The sequence below is a fragment of the Leuresthes tenuis genome, unplaced genomic scaffold, assembly GCF_036924035.1.
Source record: "Leuresthes tenuis unplaced genomic scaffold, fLeuTen1.0.hap1 SCAF_9, whole genome shotgun sequence".
Lineage (NCBI taxonomy): Eukaryota > Metazoa > Chordata > Actinopteri > Atheriniformes > Atherinopsidae > Leuresthes > Leuresthes tenuis.
This window is the reverse complement of record NW_027325363.1, coordinates 30390741-30410225: the sequence shown is the minus strand read 5'-3', so window position 1 is coordinate 30410225 and position 19485 is coordinate 30390741. Positions and strand designations below refer to the sequence as shown.

The 19485-nt window shown below is 40.6% G+C and overlaps 1 protein-coding gene across 5 annotated transcripts in view; it reads left to right on the top strand.

Annotated features, from left to right (window-relative positions):
- LOC140314696 (chloride channel protein 2-like) overlaps positions 1–19485 on the top strand; it is a 125571-nt gene that overhangs the window by 87141 nt on the left and 18945 nt on the right. For 4 of the 5 annotated variants that reach the window (XM_072393038.1, XM_072393037.1, XM_072393040.1 and 1 more), the window contains 6 exons: positions 4654–4867; positions 10332–10465; positions 14076–14266; positions 15877–15988; positions 17526–17596; positions 18069–18143. In XM_072393038.1, coding sequence (XP_072249139.1) covers positions 4654–4867; positions 10332–10465; positions 14076–14266; positions 15877–15988; positions 17526–17596; positions 18069–18143 — 797 coding nt within the window. The remainder of the gene's footprint in view (positions 1–4653; positions 4868–10331; positions 10466–14075; positions 14267–15876; positions 15989–17525; positions 17597–18068; positions 18144–19485) is intronic. The other variant, XM_072393041.1, reaches the window with a different exon arrangement.

Below are 19485 nucleotides of genomic sequence, written 5' to 3'. Positions count from 1 at the left end.
TGAAAGGGGTCCTCTAACAAAGAACGATCAGACGTAGAAAATACTCACATGCTTTCAGAGGTTGCATTTCCACTGAGATGCAGTGTTTCCACTGAGATGCAGTGTGTCCACAGAGATGCAGTGTGTCCACAGAGATGCAGTGTGTCCACAGAGATGCTGTGTGTCCACAGAGATGCTGTGTGTCCACAGAGATGCTGTGTGTCCACAGAGATGCTGTGTGTCCACAGAGATGCTGTGTGTCCACTGAGATGCAGTGTTTCCACTGAGATGCTGTGTTTCCACTGAGATGCTGTGTTTCCACTGAGATGCTGTGTTTCCACTGAGATGCTGTGTTTCCACTGAGATGCTGTGTTTCCACTGAGATGCTGTGTTTCCACTGAGATGCTGTGTTTCCACTGAGATGCAGTGTTTCCACTGAGATGCAGTGTTTCCACTGAGATGCAGTGTTTCCACTGAGATGCAGTGTTTCCACTGAGATGCAGTGTTTCCACTGAGATGCAGTGTTTCCACTGAGATGCTGTGTTTCCACTGAGATGCTGTGTTTCCACTGAGATGCAGTGTTTCCACTGAGATGCTGTGTGTCCACAGAGATGCTGTGTGTCCACAGAGATGCTGTGTGTCCACAGAGATGCTGTGTGTCCACAGAGATGCTGTGTGTCCACAGAGATGCTGTGTGTCCACAGAGATACTGTATCCACTGTGATGCAGTGTTTCCACTGAGATGCTGTGTTTCCACTGAGATGCTGTGTTTCCACTGAGATGCAGTGTTTCCACTGAGATGCAGTGTGTCCACTGAGATGCAGTGTGTCCACTGAGATGCAGTGTGTCCACTGAGATGCAGTGTGTCCACTGAGATGCTGTGTTTCCACTGAGATGCAGTGTGTCCACTGAGATGCTGTGTTTCCACTGAGATGCAGTGTTTCCACTGAGATGCTGTGTTTCCACAGTGCTACTTGTTGACAGCCATGCTGATTATTCTGCTATTTAGGCTTGGCGCAGGCAGTTTTTCTGTGTCTGCTGATGCTGTTTATGTGGAGCACTATAGCTGATGACTCAGCCCTTCACAGGCCTGACACTCTGATGAGCCTCTTTCATCTCACAGCGGAGCTCGCTCCAAGGACTAAATGTGAGGACAGGCAGAGGGAGCAGAAACATTTATCTGAGGGGGAAATGCAGACATGTGCAGCTTAATGAAGTCACAGGCAAGAACAATGAAAGCTGTCTATGTAAACACTCTCCCCACCATTTAGTTCTCTCTGCTCTGCTCTTTATTTTAATGTTCCCATTCTCTGTTTTATAGTTTTGTTTTTTCACTGGTGCTCATCTAACTCCTTGAATTGGAGTCATCCATTTTCTCTCTGTATGAAGGCTTACTCATATGCTCTGTCGGCTTATGTTCAACTTTTGTGTTGCTCGTTTTAGAGTGTGGGGGGGGCTTTGAAAATACTGAGGTTCCCTTTTTGGATCGAGTCTGTTGAGTGAGTTGACTTTTGTCTGATGGGTTTAAAAGAGAAGTTATGTCAGGAAAATGGGAATTTGCTTAGCTGAGAGACTGCTAGGGGTGGTCAGTAAATCTGATAAGAGGAGGGTAACTCGGGGATCTTTGAGTGAACCAATATTGAAGGCCGAGTTTGATTTGGGGATTTGGATGAATGTTTATGGTTATGCGTTTAGCAGTCGCTTTTATCCAAACATTACACCTAACATCAAAGCTAACCAGAAGGAAACCACTAGTCAGACTCTGTCAGATGTGACAGGGGTGACAGTGTAGAGATAGAGTGCAGGCATAGAGGGAAGTACAGAAAGAGAAAGTGCAGTTGAGGGGGTAGGGAAGTACAGGGTAAGTGCTAGGATAGGAGATGCTCTCTTCAAGACTTTCTTAAAGATAGACTGGGACGTCCCTGTTCTTGTGGCACTTGGTAGGTCATTCCACCATCGTAGAACAGCACATGAAAAGATTCTGAATTGTCTTAAGCGTGGTGTAGGCACGACTAGACGACAATCCTTTGACTGAGTCGTGACATAAGCCTGGCATAATGACACTACTAGTACAAATATTCATCTGATCTGAATCAGGAACATAATGTAACTCATATTTATACAATCTACTCTTTTGCTGTATGTTGGTTGCAGTGTAAGACAACCATAAAACCACCTATAGTTTGCATATTATACAGTGCTTTAACATTTCTAAGGCACCCATCAGTGATCACTTTAGTGAATGAGGTTCCATTAATGAGTGAGAGGGACATAGAAAAGTGAAAGGACTGTTGAAAACCTTGTGCAAGATTAATCTTGTGCTGTCTTACATGGAGATGTTGTGACTTTCAGAGCACGTCCACTGAGTGACAACTTCCTCTGTCTCTTCCTTCTAGCTTATTAAGAGTTTGCCACCAAATAAACAGCATGGAACGTGTGGCATAAGAAAATGTCAAGCAAAGCATCATCAAGAATGTATGGAGACATTGAACATCAATGTGATGACATACAGAGGTGTAAAAAACATAGTTATAAAAACTCATTTTGCATTGTGGACCATCAAAGCTATGCCATTTCCTGTTAAGAGATTGGATTGTCATATTTTTTCTGAAATGTTGTATTTGGCTTTAAATTGTCCCGACTTTCTTCTGTTACTTCAAGGAGACATAGTCTGCCCTTTTTTCACAAGCTGACACAGTTTCCTAAGTTGGCAAATTGACTGTGACATGCTTTGGTTAAAATACCGCAGCCAGTACAGCAGCTCCTTTTTCTTCCGTTTATTTATACCTCTATACCAGGGATGTCCACATCCGGTACTCGATGGCCACTGTCCTGCAGGTTTTACATGTTTCCCTGCTTCAACACACCTGATTCAGATCAATGCATCATTAGCAGGCTTTTGAAGAGATTAATTTAATCTGAATCAGGTGTGTTAAAGCAGGGAAACATCAGGGGACATCCCTGCTCTATACAAACGAATCATTTTAGGCGGTGACAACGCCCTTGACAACTTGCATCATAATTCTATCCATCCATCCATTTTCTATACCCACTTAATTCAACTGTCGAGTTGCGGGGGGCTGGAGCCTATTCCAGCGGTCATCGGGCGAGTGGCGGGGTGCACCCTGGACAGGTCGCCAGACCATCACAGGGCCACACAGAGACAAACAAGACAAACAACCACACACACGCTCATAAGGACAATTTTAGAGATGCCAATTAACCTAACATGCATGTTTTTGGACAGTGGGAGGAAGCCAGAGTACCCGGAGAGAACCCACGCATACACAGGGAGAACATGTAGCATCAGAATTCATACGTCACTGCTTGTTGGGTCATAAAATATTAAGTATTATTAGCTTCAGCCAAGTGAACTATATAACTAATGATGAGGTTTGATCTTCAAATCAAAGCAAAGAGCAAAAGCATTTCAACTTCCCTCTTCTGTGGGACTGTGAGTCTTCTAAAGTAAAAAATCTGTAGAATCTGCAAAAATCTGAACAGGTCACTGAATGTCACATTTTCAGATACATGGGTTTGTATGAGTTGAGTTGGTAAAGACTTAGAAAATAAAATATATGCACAGAAATAATCGATTTTTCCATATTATGTCCCCTTCACTGTTACTTTAAGCGTTACAGTTTGGCACACCTGAAACAAAGACAAGGCTGCACACTATTTATGACCTGACCATTCAGAGCAGGGTATGTAAGGAGCATAGGGCTCTTTTATTTCTACAACACATGGACAAGAGATCAAACGGTGTTTGTCTAAAAATTCACACGACACAAACACCAGTTGTTATAGAAATTATTTCAACAGCCAACCTTCATGATGATTTGCTTGATAAACAGCTCTGAGCTCAGGCTCAGGCTACAGTTCTTGGCTTATCTTTGAGGGATGGGGACGTCATACATGGTTTGAACAGAAGCATGAACGCGACAACAGTCTTTCCAGTGGTCACTGGGTGGCTGACTTTCCAGTAATTACTTGGCTGCCTGTAAGTATTTGGCTGCCTGTCCCTCCTATGGTGTAGAAGAATAAAGCAATTATTGGGGCTTCTTCTTCTAATATTGGCCTGACAACAGACTGGATGCAGTACTGACTCATTTGATCATCCTAATGGTTACAGTAGTATCACACGAGGTTACCGGTTGTGATAGCTGGTTACAATGCTAACTTCAGTAGCTACCTCTGCAACACATTACACTTCTGACATCATCTCAAAACTGTTAATAGGTAACACTTTGTGGTTAAAATACCACATTTCAACTGCTTTAAGCCACCTTTCAACTAACTATCTTCCACACTGCACCTACTTCCTTTCTGCAGAAGTGTTGTACAGTGTTAGGTGCCACATTTCGAAAAGTCTGGAAGTCTTCTGAGAAAAAGCTAATTCTGTTTATCTCTTGGTCTTTGATTAAAGAGAAGTGAAATATAAGTTTAAAAAAAAATCTGCTTTCAGAAATTTTGTCGAAAATGACATTTGACACGTCAGCAACTAGATACGATCGTAAATCTCTGGTACTGAAATTTGTTTTATGATGCCCTTCAACTCCCTTTGAGGACCCCGGAGATCAACCCCACCTTGAAAACAACTGATCTGAACAATCGCATCACTGCACAAATCCTCTGTTGTTTTGCTTAGCCCTCTGTCCTTTACCCCTCCTGTAGGAGCAGCAGCCTTGTCGGGAGCGGTCACCCACACAGTTTCCACTGCAGTCATTGTATTTGAGCTGACTGGCCAGATCTCCCACATCCTGCCAGTGATGATAGCAGTGATCCTGGCCAACGCTGTGGCCCAGTCCCTGCAGCCCTCCCTCTACGACTCCATCATCAGGATCAAGAAGCTGCCTTACCTCCCCGAGCTGGGCTGGGGTCACCATGAGTACGTACAGCAGAATATGCTAGAAATACAAAAAAAACCCACTAGTTTTTCTTTATACATACATATGACGTGTATTCTGTTTTCTACCTACAACAAGAAAAATGAATCCATAAAACAAAATGCAACTGGTAATAATAGATAATTCAACGTTCAAATGACAAAAGATCATAAAATTATCTGAGAAGTTTTGTTAGAGTTCAAAGTAAGCACATTATAAAACTTCCAAATACATTCAACGACGTGGAGATTTTATAGTCATGTGTACTAGATTTCATGAGTCACTATATGTAGTAATACAGATGTGTTTTAATATAAAACTCTTTAAAAAAAAAAAGGTGATTTCTTAGACATGTATGTTTAACATTTGGATATGAGGGTTATAAATGGACTGATATTGTTTTAGAGCCTGAAATACAGAACTCAGAGTTTGTTAACACAAAAAACAGCATCAAAGCAAGCAAGAATACAATGTGGCGTCCCAACAAACCTATATGTGATGCCAACTTGGCATTCTCTGTTAACGATAGCTGTCTCATATCCACCTAACAAACGGAAAGCTTCTGCCTGTTGATTTATCAGTTCAGCTTTTTACAAAGTGAGTTTTTAAATGGTGTAACAAAGAATTTGTTGAGCTATCGATGTGGTCGTGCAGTTGATTTGTTAATTTAACCTTCTTAACAGACTCTTTTAAATCTGTTGCATATATGGAAGGGATATATGCTCACTGTATTGTAAAGCACTTTGAGTGGTCAGCAAGACTAGAGAACACTTGATGAATGCGGCTCCCGTTGCATTTGGATTCGAGCAAGGTGAAGAGGCAAAGTGGACTGGTGCGCAATGTAAGAGATGAAGCTAAATGTTGAATTAAAAGTCAATTATGGAGGATAAAAGGCACAAGTTTGCTGATGCCATCGTGCTGGCCTTTATTCACCAATATTCAGCTCACATCTTTTTATCATTTGCCTTCCTGTATCGTTGTTGACGATTAAAACTTTTTTCTTTCCTGTACTTGAAGGTATACATGTTAGTTTGCTGGTTTATTTAGTCACACAATAGGTTAGGTTCTATGTATGCATGGCCAGTCTTCATCTTTTTGGTTAACAGGGGCTGAGTGAACTGTCTTCTATTATGCTATTAGATCTTGCTTTTAATTTAGATAAAGTGTCTGAACTCCAAATAGCACACACTGTCAAAGATAAATGAAGGTGAGGGTGCCTGGATCAGTAATTATGACTTGTAATTGCCTTCACACTTATTAATAATTTAAATCATCACACAATACTGACTGGATTTATCAGGTGCTGGGTGTCCTCAGAGCTCCAACAATCCATATGAAGCACTTTATTTTTAATTGTTTGGAACTGATTGTTTTTATGGATGTCTGCAAATCGTTAGATGGAGATGCTTCAGATGCTTCATTTGAAAACTTAGAATAATGAGAATAATTTGTATTTCACCCTTGATCATTTTCAGGGGCCATCAACTGCAGTCTGCTTTCTGTCTGCTACATGAATCCTTCACTTACCACGCTAACAGCTCAGTTAACCCTCACTGTCTATCACTTCCTTATTGTTACTTCCCACACTTTGTCACTCTGCTCCCCTCTCTGACCTTATCTCCTCTTTGTCGTATCCTTACTCACCTGTTCTGTGTGCAAGCATGAGTATGAGTGTTTCTGTGTGTGGTTGAGAAGGAATCTGTTTGATCTTTTTTAATATATTGAACAATCAGTTATAGAAGTACTTATAATATCATACTTATCATGTGAGATCTTAAAATAGAGCAACAACACCAAAAATGAGGAAGAAATGCAAAGACTTACCAGACCATATAAGTTACAAACAACAAACATGAGCAATTTACTGTAAATAGTCACATTAAAAAGAAAATTTTACATATCAGGAGATGATGATGATGATGATGAAAATCATCTGGTCCTCAGCAGGTGTTTAAATAAGGTAAATCCAATCTCAGCTGAGCAACACATGACATATTACACTGTGTCATTAAAATGACAAAATGCAGGAGCAGTGTGTGAAAAAACAGTCCATCCCATTATCCAACAACTTGTAGAACCACCTTTAGCAGCAGCAAACCAGTAGGCCATGTGTTGTCAGGCTGAAACGTCAACCATTTTTAAAATGATACGACTTACTCTGACAACCGGATTTATTCTGTATTTAGTACCAGCAACCAGTGATGTGTGATCCCACAAATTTCATTCCGATCCGATACCAAGTAAAACTTAAAGGTGATTTTGTCAATACAGATACGATACTTTTTGCAAAAGTAAAAGTGCCTGCTGAGGCCGCAAAGCAGAAACACCTGCTGCAACTGCAGATGGTGAGCACATTGATGAGTTGCACATTGATGAGTTGCACATTGACGAGTTGCACATTTGAGAGCGCAAACATGACATTACATAACTGATGTTTGGTAACCAGCATGTAGGTGTGTTATCACCACGTACTGGACTGCTCACGTTTCATGAAGACAGTGGAACATGTCTGGCCTCAGGCTCCCAAAGCCAGTGATGTTAGTGGTTCGGACTTTGGGAACAGCAGTTTTGTGGAGCTGCACTGGTCTCAGCTCATTAGCACCAGAAGAGTTTCCAGTGTTGATGCATTGACCTGGCTCTATCGTTTTCTCATAGACCACATTTATCTCATTGTATAACTGTGACACTGCTTTGTCTTTTTTTTTGGCATCCATTATCTTTACAATTTCATCCTGTCTAAGTTTGGATAGGACTGAATTTCTCACAGAATGAGCAGCAACTCAGGTGCACTCACTGATGGTTTATCACCGAAAACAGCGCTTTAGGACATTTGGTTTAACTGTAACTCCTAAACTTCTACTGCATATACTTGTATTTATATTGTAATATAGATGCTTTATGATTGTCCAAACTACAAAAATAATACTGTAGTTTTTATAATGCAGATTTACCTTAAGTGTGCTTTGAAACGTTTCTGCAATATGAGATGCAGATAATCATTAATAAACTCACAATTATGTACATGTAATCATAAACGTAAGGTTTCAAAGTGTTAAAAGATGTGAAGGCATAGATGATCTCTGAAGTGCCAGAATGTCCCTTGTGTTTGATTGCGTGCGCATGTACACAGTAAAAATAATGCTTGGCAGCCTCATCTGTCATCAGAAATGTCAAAGGATCTTGAGAGAATGACCTAATTCAAATGTTACAAGTTCCTGAAACATAAAGATGATTGAGAAACCGTCTGTAATCTGTGTGTGTAGCATGAACTTCAGTGTCTGCAGAAAAATCTCTCCTTCATCCTCACTCTCTCTCACACTGTTTGGGTGGGGTAGTGGAGAATGAGAATCTGTAGGTACTGAGGCCCCCACCAAACTGAATATGTTTTCCACTCAAACTGGAAATGATCCATCTCACACCCACGCAGGCATCCACCCACACACAGTTACACATATATATGCAGGAACACTTGTGTAACGCTTGGTTTGACACACACACACATGTAATGTTCATTCACCCACACGGACATGAGGAAAATTGGATTTCTTTTTTTTAATCTTGTATTTCTTTGCAGCTTTTGCAGAAACAAACAAACACATACACACACATTCACAGATCAAACGTTTTCTATGTGCATCCCACAGCACATATAAAACATCTATCCCACATTTTCTCCCTCTGCTTTATTCAGAATGCATCTATCTTAATAACTGGCAAGGCATTTTTTCTAAATTTTGCTTCGCCGCATCCTCATATTTATGCAGATGTTACTCTTATAGGCTCCACCAACCTAAACATTGATGCAGACCACATAAGCTTCCTCGCTGCATACATTGTTCAGAAACAGTTTTAGAAACAAGTCCAATCCACAGAGGCCCCACCTCACAACTTATACGATCTATAGGCTTAATGCAAGATGCCTGATCAGATGCTTTGCTCTGTAGTAACAGAGCAGGAAGGTTCTGTTAAGAGGAAACTGATCAGTCTTCTGCCTTTGATATCTTTGAGGAAATTTTCCTTGGCAGCTACTATAGCCGGTCCAGAGGCATGCATATACATTATTCTCTCAGATCAACAGACAAATTGAGAGCAGCGCTGCCACTGCACAGGAGAGAAGAATCTTTATCTAAGGATGGTGGAGGTTTTTTTTTTTTCAGATGTTTTTTTTCTGCTCCCATGTTTCTTTTTCTACTTTGTGTCACAGATAAATAGAGCGTAGGAATGTTTCAAGTTGGATCCAGTTTATGAAATCATTCTGGATAGTTTGTTTACAACTGTAAGTATCTGGCTGGTGGAGGAATCTTTCTGCTCCTTGTCAATGGGCTTAACGGAATTCTGTTTGCGATCCTGACCTTGACAAATACAATTTTTAACATTCAACAGCAAGATCTATGCCCAACGACGTGTTCTTGAAAGGTCCAGTTGCGTTTCTGCAAATTATTTCCAAAAGAAATCTTTTCTCTTGTGAGAGGTGGTTACACTGAAAGGTTAAAGCTGGTGTCAGTGATGCATTGAGGGAGAAAAAGCGCCACAGACAGGATTTGGATCTTGTCTTTTGTGAGTATGACTCAGAAACCAAACAAATACTCTCCTTGCAGCGAGTTACCCAACATTTAGCAGAATCTCAAAGTTATTATTTTTGGATAAATATTCTATTTAATATTGTAGGTGAGCTGATGCTTTAAAGCTTTTGCTGGAGAGGATTTATTTATTACATTCTTCAATGGTTTACCATTCAAGGCTTTCATTTTCTTAAGCGATATCCTGGACTAGCTTTGTGATTTATATGTATTGAATTGGACTTGAGGTGGATGGTCATCGATTTCCCTTTGTATTTCAAATGAGGTCAGTGTATTGAGTTGTCACCACAAAAAAAGTGTGGAGGCTTGGTCGGAGTCGGAGCTTGTGTTCTGGCATGGCTGTGGGGCTTGGCAGCAGAAACCACTGAGCGTCTGCTGTCGTGTTCGCAGGTTTTGGCAACCTCCAGCAGGAAGAGAAATGTGAGTGTTAATGACTGGTGTGCTGGGGTGTACAGTTCTGCTGAGCATAGACTGCTCACACAATGTCACCCACTTCCACCTGCAGTATACACGGTCATGTCGTCAATACGCCAACATCCAGATGATGCGTTGACAGTGTGACTTACAGTGTTACAGGTTTGACCCGTCAGCTGAAAGGATGTGCTGCCAATGTCGTCTACAAAGAGATGAAGTTATACATTTTTATGAGTTGTTCTGACGGAGCATGAGAGAAATAAATAAAAAAATTAAAAAACAATACTACCAAAACTTAATGGTCAGTCCAAATTTGTAGAAGGCTACGTGTTTGGACTATTCAGGAAAATCAACGGTCTTTTTGTTTTCTTAGTCACCTCTATACCTCATCTCCATGACCTCTTGTAATACCAATAACTATTGTCACTCGCTCATTTTAATCACTTTTGTCCTCTCTCTTCTGTCATCCCAGGAAGTATAACATTCGTGTGGAGGACATTATGGTGCGGGATGTACGGTACATCACTCTTAACTGCTGCTATCGAGACCTGCATAACGTCCTGCTGACAGCCAACCTCAAGTCTCTGGCACTGGTGGAATCAGCTGGTGAGACAAAAAGACACAAACCACACAGAGGATAGAAAACTGTTGCTAATCATTACACTAACCTTTCTGTACAAGAGACCACACATGACTGGACCCCATAATACAATAGAAGGCACCACACCAGCTGGCAGCATGTTGCCAGCAGCTCCAGTCTTATTGTGAGTGGGTTTTTTTTGTTTTTTTTTGGAGATTTTGCACACAGCTTTTTTTCTGCAGTGCATAGATTATTCAGAGATTTTTCTGCAGTGGTGTTGAAGCTGTGCTGTTTGAGTCATTTCTCCTTGCATTTAATCGGTTACCATCAATACCATTCACCATTCAACAGAAGTTGTTTTAAAGTGGGATCAGCCTTCCAAATGCCAACTAATGCCCAGAAAAAGACCCAAAATTGGATGAGGAAATGCTGTGGTTGTGGGGCATTAGCAAGATGTAGAAAGAGCCATCTGTTTCCTCAATCAGCAGTTAACATTAGCTCCCTTCACATTTGCTGTACAGACAGGGAAAGTGATGAGTGATGAAAGAATTAGTTGTGAAAGGCTTGCACCCTTTCTGAAAAGTAGAAGATCCACATTTCAGGTAGGTTGATAAAGTCGTTTATATAAACATAGTCTTTTCTAAAAGTAGTTTTCTGCAACGGGGGCTAAAATAATTTAGAATTGTTAAGTTGCTTGGTGATATTTTTTTCTCAGTTTTATGTTATATTCACATTATTTGGATGGATTTGACAAAGACTTCAGTTTTATTAATATACCACCAAGTCACAACAAATGTCATTTTGAAAGATACAGTCGAATTCAAGCTGAAGTCCATACTCATGGTCCATAAAAATCCTCAGGTACACATAAGTCATACATACAGCATGCAATCTGTAAGTACAAATAAGATATCCATGATTTATATTTTAAACTGTGTGCCACACTTAAAAAGAAAAGTTCATGCAACAAGTGTGTGTGTGTGTGTGTGTGCACTGCTGTAGAGAGATGTAGACACTCACAGGTTATGATTCATTCTGACTAATCAATTTCCAAGTAACCATATAGTATCAACCCGACTGGCATGTCTCACCTAGATGTTTCTACTTAAAACCAGAAGAACTCCAGCCATGCATGAAAAGCACCACTTGTTGACAACAGATAGTATAACGCCAAAGACATTGTACTTTTAGCTGAGTTTCTGTCCATATTATTTATGAAGCGAGTTCACCAGTGTTTTTTGGGTAGCAGTGTATATCTTATCCTGCACCACTGCTGAAACTGACTGTGATGTCATCGGCTCAGTTGTTGCCAGGTGATCTCTAGAGATTTCCCCCATGTTTTGCTCGTCACTCAACTTCCAACCTTTCAACAGTTTGTCAACTGCTCCACCAGGGAAAATAAAAAGTTGGATTTATTCTATGTAAATGTGAAAGATGCAAACAGCTCCTCTTCCCATCCACCACTGGAAAAATCCGACAGCAATCTGGTTATCCTCAACTCCAACTATCCTCAACTTTTTCTTTTTGCTCTTTTGCTGTTTTACCATAAGAAAACTAAATAGAGTAAGTAAGTTACACTACTTACACTATTTAATTTTCTTATGGTAAAAACCGTAAGTAGTGTAAACAGTTGAAAAAATGGCAATGTAGTCTAATTCAGTCATGTCATGGGGTAATGATATAAGCTTAAACTTCCACCTACTCCTGTTTAAACACGTTAGAAGTAATACGCTGTTGGGTGTATCAGTTATGGATAAGAGACTTAGTACAGGGACAATGTCTGATTGACAATGGTCAATCACTTTGTGACATGGTGTGGGAACAGTCCCTTTATCTTGAATGTGAACAAAACAAAGATGATGGACTACAGATATCTGGGAGTCTATTTGACCAGATTGGACAAACAGACCGAACTGTAAATGCAACACTGAGCGTGCCTATAAGAAAGAACAGAACAGACTACTGATGTTGTACATCTTCTGGTGGAGAGTGCAATCTGCTTTGCAGCAGCACCAGAGCCATAGACTCAAAGAGACTGATAAACAAGGCCTGCTCCGTGCTGGGGACTGTTCTGGAGACCCTGGAGGTAGTTGCCCCAAAATTAGAATTTCAAACTTGATACAAATACTCTGGAAAATACTCCATTCTCATTACCATTTTTGATGCCACAATGAAAAAAAATAAATAAATTAAGAGATCTAAAATGTTTTTGAAGTTGTAAACTTTTTTTTTTTTAACTAAATAGGACCATTTCATGTCAGAAGGAGGAGATCTTTGATGACTGTACAGTTTATTCTCATCTTTAATTCATGATTTGTTGTGTCATGAACTGGAATGTTACCAAAATCAGGAGCCTCCTGAGAAACTGGTCCATGCATTTCTTACATCTAGCCTGGAGTAGTATTTGAACTCTTTGTTTTCAGCGACATTTAGTTTTTATTGTTTAAATTTGACAGTTTTTAGCAAGTTGCTTTTATGAGTTGTTAGTCTTTTCTACGTTTTTATTCCGTGCACTTTGTGTTGCACCTCTGCTTGTGAAGTGCTATATAAACTGAGTTAGAAAACAAGTAAGTCAGCTAAAAATGGAAGTCTTCTGAAACTTGTGTGAAAGTGAGTTTATTTAATGTGTTTTTTTTTCTTTTTTAGTTAGATTACCCAAATGAAATATGCTCGACAACTAACAAACTGCATGTCTGTCGGAGAGAAAAGCTGCACCTGTGTTTAGTTCCTTATGGTCTTCTCTTGTTTGGAACTTATCACTACTTTTGCTGCATCTGACAGACTGCTTTGGTCTTTATTGAATATAGCTGGTGATGCAGTATTCATAGTTAGACCCACAGAACCGATGCTCTTTCTGCACTGTGACAAAACACTTATACACTGTCTTATAAATCTGTCCCTTAGTCATACTGGATCAAAAACATTGTAATGTGAGGAGCAACCTCGCAATCACTCTTCCAGCTCTCCTGATCCTATCAGCTCTGTGTGTTATGAATGAAGAGCTCACTGAGTCAATTTTCTTGTCCTACAGCTGAGTTCATGTCACCTTTGTTTCCAATTATAGCACACAGCGGTTTTCAGAGTTTTAGACGACAGCTTGAAAAGCTGCATATTTGTCTGAGGAGTTAACAGTAGTCTGATGTCTCACGGATGTCCTTGTTTGATCTTGTTGGACTAAGTGTCCCCTTCATTCAGTAACAAACACAAATTTCTCTGACTTTGGTGCCGTGTCATTATAGTTGTTGACTGACTGACAAATGGCTAGCAGTGATAGCAGTGGCCGCATCACTGAGGTGCAAATGAGGTATTCCAACACTGTTACAACTTTGCAGTTGTGCAGGAACAATTTGCTGCGGCATTTAACCAAATACCTAATTAGCAAGTACTGTCACACAGGCAATTACTTTAAGTAAGCACATACATTTGCTGCATCTGGGCCTCTTGTTATGCAGCTTAGCTGAGCTCTCTGCAACGCTACTATGGGTGTTTGGAATCCCCTGTACTCTACTCACTCTCTGTTAATCTTTTTCCTTCTCTTGCTCAGCATTCCTCCACAGAGCTTCCTCCCACCTTTTTTATTCTTTTGCTTTTTCTGTAGTTCTCACCTCTGCCCTCTGTCTGTGTATCCTGTCCCAGAGTCAATGATCCTTTTAGGCTCCATCGAGCGTGCCCAGCTCCAGTCACTGCTCTCCCATCAACTTGGTCGCCCCAGACGGCTGGAGTACATCAGGGAGCGAGCGGCTGCAGAGAAGAAACGCCTGTCTGTTGTGTCAAACACAGGCAGTGAGGACGCCGGTCCGCGGGCGAGCCAGGAGGTCCGTTTCCAGGTGAGAAGTTGGTCAACAAATAGAAGGGATGTATATGTGATCATTAGCAGAAAGTGAGCCTGTGAGGATCAAAGAGCAGAAATGTTTGACTCAAGCTGTTAGAGATGACTCTTCTATAGTTTGAAAAATGCCATGAAATTTTAAGATTAGTCACTTTTCATTTAAGGAAAATAGAGAAGGAAAAAAGGAGTAGTTTGTATGAGTGGTTATGGCGAGTGAGACTGAAAGATTGAGCGCAGGGTTTTTATAAAGAAAAGAAATGTACAATACTGGATTCTCTTTGGGGTTTGCATGGTGATGTGGTGGTTTGCACCGTCGCCTCACAGGACGGGGGTTCCTGGTTTGAATCCAGGCTGGGGCCTTTCTGTGTGGAGTTTGCATGTTCTCCCCATGTATGCGTGGATTCTCTCCGGGTACTTCGGCTTCCTCCCACCACCCAAAAACCATGCATGTCAGGTTAACTGGTGACTCTAAATTGTCCCTAGGGTGTACCCCACCCTGGATAGCTGGGATAGGCTCAAGCCCCCCCGTGGTATAGAAAATGGATGGATGGATTCTCTTTGAAACTCTTTATTACCCCAAACTTGCTTTAGAGTTTCTTTTCTGTTTCATGTGAAACAAGATTTGTGAAGGCAGACGTTACGACAAAATCTCCTATTAACACATCAAAAACAGGGACGTTGTATAAGGCAGTTTGTGTGTTCTTACAACAGCCAGGTTTAATGTAGATGTCTAAATAATTAAATCCAGCTAAATTATCAGTGTATTTTTCTTCCTCCTTTAATTCTCTTTCATCACTTTGCAGTGAATGGCTGAGTAAAACACCCCTAGGCAAGGAAATGGGAGGAAGGAGTGTGTTAGTGCACCACACTCATTTACATTATCTTTCCTCACTTTTCTGACCTCATGCCTTCTTACTCCTTGTCCTAATGTTTGTATCAAGCCTTGAAAGACTAGTAATTTTATAGATAAGCTTATAGTGTCATTTTATTTAGTATCTATATGATGACACAGCAGCAACCAGTGGAATGGCATTTGAAAACATCGAGACCTGACCCACTGAGCTAAACATGGGGGTTTACCTGCTTCCATGTTTGGAGCACATCTGAGGACTTAATGTGTTCAAAAAGTAGAATTGTATTTGTGGTCTCTCTGCAGTGCATAGTGGCATCACTATGGTCTACTTAATGGAAACAGTGTGAGAAACACTTATCTTCCAGAATCTTCACTTATTCACTTCCAAACGACAGAAAAAAAATTCATTCAGCTTGAGAAGACAGACACGCTGCTGTTACTACATTGCAGTTCAACATTAGATTGAAAAGCTCAGGTCCACCCAGTCAGGAAAGTTAATAAATTTGCAAATGTTCAACTTTCCAGAACTTTCAATGAATTGAATCATACATTTTACATCAAAACAGAAAGTAGTACCCAGTTCAACTCATTTTCTCCCAGTTTCATCTCCTTCTACCTTTTGTTTTGTCTCTTCCTCATCACACCGCAGAAAGTACATCCGTCTGTATATTGAGTCAAGTGTCAGAGAGAAGGTACTTACAGCAGGACTGAGAGTTTTAGAGCTGTGTCTTTTGTGTGTCTGTGTGTGTGTACAGATCTCTACTGAGGAGTCCTCCTTCAATCCCACCCGTCCAGTACCTCAGAAACCCCTCAAACCTGCACTGAAGAGATCCTCTGTGGTGGAGAGACCCACTGAACTGCCCACCAGTAAGAAATGCACCTGCAAAACAGAACACAGACAGCAGTTATTAAACAACACATCAGGCAATACAGAAGAAAAGGAAATTGAATAGTTCTATGAGGAGTGTAGGTAATGGCTCCTTTGTCTCTTAATGCACCGATACTGTTGCACCTCTCTCTCCCTCTGCTCCTCAGATGATGTCAGAGCTATTTTAGGACCCAATTTTGCTCCATTTCAACACGACCAGGTTTTTGCCATTTCTCAAATCACCATTTTCAAATGATAACTAATACCCTCACTGTAGAATTCCAAAGTATAACTACTCTAATGAATTATTAAGTGTGGTTGATGCCAGAGCAGATTCCATGACGCTTTCAGTATAAATAGAATTCAGTCAAAAACAAGTCTGAGCATCAGTGATCATTCAAACAGCTTTTTGAAGCTGCTCTTGTGCCCAGAAGGGCTTTGAGCACAACCTCAGAGTGCCGACATGTTGACTGATTATTTTGGTATGATAATAATAGCATGTTTAGCTTCTTAAAATACCACCTTGGTCAAGTGTCAATTTTGATTTGTTGATTATACTACAGTAGATGAGTTTGAAACCTGAAGGAAGTGCTTCTTAGTGCTGGTGGGGCACGGGGAAGCACTTCCTCCCAGCCGGCACATACCCTTATTCCACAGTCTAAATCGTCATCATGGGGACGACGATTATGAGAGTGCTAACGCAGAGAAGGGAGGGGAGATTAGTTAGCTTTGCAAGAATCATCCTTTGAGATTCATCGCAGTACCAAATAAAAAGTCTTACAGAGGTCTGTGAAGTAGCTACAAAGGGATTTCCTTTTAGACTACAGAGTCCTGCTGAAATCGCAGACAATGGTAATTTTATTTGTTCACTTGACTTGACGTGTTTGAGATTTCTTTCAGAGGATGAAGATTGTTAAACATCTTTGAACTATTTGAACATCTTTGAACTATACAGTTTGGTTTTGCTTTTCCACTTTACCTTTAAAAACAATCACATTACATTTCAAATACTATGTTTTTAAAAAAGAAGCGGGATAGGTTCATTTTTTTTATGTCCATCATTCAGTTGTATTATTGTTTAAGAAAATGAGCAAATCATTAACCAGTTTCCAAAAAACTGCTGCTAGATTTAATGTAGCTCAATAGTAGATGGTGATAAGAATGTATTGGGTAGAATATTCTAGTTTAACAGCTGTAGTTTCAGGGCTGCTGAGCAACATCATAGCTGAGTGTCAGTTATGTTTGATGTTTTATTTTTTTTCCAATGAGGTCAAAAAAATTATAGGACGCCATTCTTCTGAATATTTGAACATTCCACTTCTCTCTTTTTTTTCTTCCAAATAACAGTTCAAATCTCAAAGCTACTATTTTTGTTATGATATAAAACAGGGCAACTCCTCAGTTTGTTTTCAAACAGAAATTTCACAAAATGGAAACACACCTTCAGTGTGAACTCTGCTCAGAAGGAACCAGTAAGATGAGTTCTACAAACAGAGGTGGAGCTAATGGGTTTTGATCTGTCTGTTTCTGTTGCAGACCCATCTGATAATTCAGGCATTGCGTTGAAGAACTTGTTCTGCGCCAGTCCAGACGCAGAAGGCCTGGAGGTGAGAGCAACATGTCCTCGAATATAACCAACGGCAGCAGCACCTTCTCACGCACACACACTCGCAGTGACTCAGGTCCTGTCGTTCACACATTCTGTGCACCCACACAGTCCTATGCCATCTCTCACATAAAGTCCTTCACGCTCTGCAGTACAGTACCTCCCTCTCAAACAGGAACACACACTCTCATATGTACAGAACACACTTACTCAGTATCTCCAGCATTAGAATATAAAACCTCCCTCTCAGCCCTGTTTTCTGGAGCACTTTATAGAAAAGCTCTTCTCACCTGCACCACCCTGCTAATGGCTTGTTTCATCAAAATAACATTTAAGATTTATTTTTCTGCAGTACTGCTGTGAAGTTTTTATTTTTTTTATTTATTATTATTTTCAATTATTCCTTTATTTTAAAAGTCAAAGTGACTGTAAGGTTTTTAACTCTGTATGCTTGTTTCTGGTCACCCTGGAAGAAAAACAACAATGTGGAGAGCCCTGTGTCTCCTGAGCTCAGGAGGCCGTCCAAACGAGTTCGGATATCTGTTGTGGTAAGAGCCACCAATCCGGGCTACTCAAATGCCTGGAGTCCGCTCTGCTACAGGTTCATCAGCCAATCGACCATTCCATTTCAGGGCTAATCCCAAAAGCCGATGGACTGTGACCTGGGCCAGGCTCAGCCAAAGCCCGTCTGTGCCATCGTGCCAAAAACACCCTCTTGTCCAACCTGTAACCTGACCTCTGACCTTCCACTGCCTCTAGTTGCTGATATTGTGAGCATTGGCTTGGATCCATTCAATTTAACCTATTTTCATTGGTCTGTCGGTCAGGTTGTACAGAACACTTGACCACTGAAAAACCACTACTGTGTGTTCTGATGCCTTGGTAGAAAAAAAGAGCATCTTTTGGACCTCATGTTGTTGCTGGCTTTTGCTACCTGAAATATTTTAAGCATATGGTGGCAAGAGAATGATTAGTCCCCATTTCTTTTGTGCTGCCATTGATTTACTAAGACATCCTGTGCATCACATGGAGCCAAAGATGAACCAGCCGTGGATGAATATTTAACACTGATGCAACAGTAACATTGAAACAAATAAAAACATTTCGGTTATTTCAGGCTAAAATGAATAGATAAACAAAAATGTCTTTCTTTTATGAGTACATGATGACAATATACGTTCCCCGTCTTTATTTGTATGATTACTAACATTTATCTTTCTGTTTTTGAACAAACTGGACCCACTAAATGTTTTTTTTTTTATTTAATATTTTGTACATAACTCCAGATGACTGTTGTTTCTAACAGTTTTCCTAAAAAAAAAAATCCTTCAAAATCTGAGTTTTCTCCAATTTGCAGATATTTACCAGAAAGCCACGTTGATATGGTGACATTTTGGTTTGCTTTAATAATACAACAGAGATGTGGTTGAGTTGTGGTCAAGTGTTCTGAAGAGTTGACATATTTCAATCAAGCATGCTGTGCTGTCCATCATCAGCTGTGTCACCTGAGGTGTCCAATCAGTGACCACCTCCCAGAGCGGGCCCCGCCCTGTTCCTGGAGTGACCCAGAAATCCCATTTCATCTGCCGTTACTGAAATAGATCTGGTAGCCCAGGTATGTAATCATTAGGGGGAATGAAGAGCTGGGGGGTCTCTGGGGGGGGGGGGATTCTTCTGCAGCGTTGAATATCAGGACAGGAATATTGTGTCTTAGGATCAGGCAGGTATTTGAACGACAGCATTCCAGCACCAGCTCAGATGATATGCTGATGCTTGAGAAGTGCTGGAAGGGATCAGATAATGTCATTTCAAACTGGGATGTACCCTACTGTCGAATTATCTCAGCAGTGATGCATGTCAATCAGTAAAATAGTTGTCTAATTTTGAATT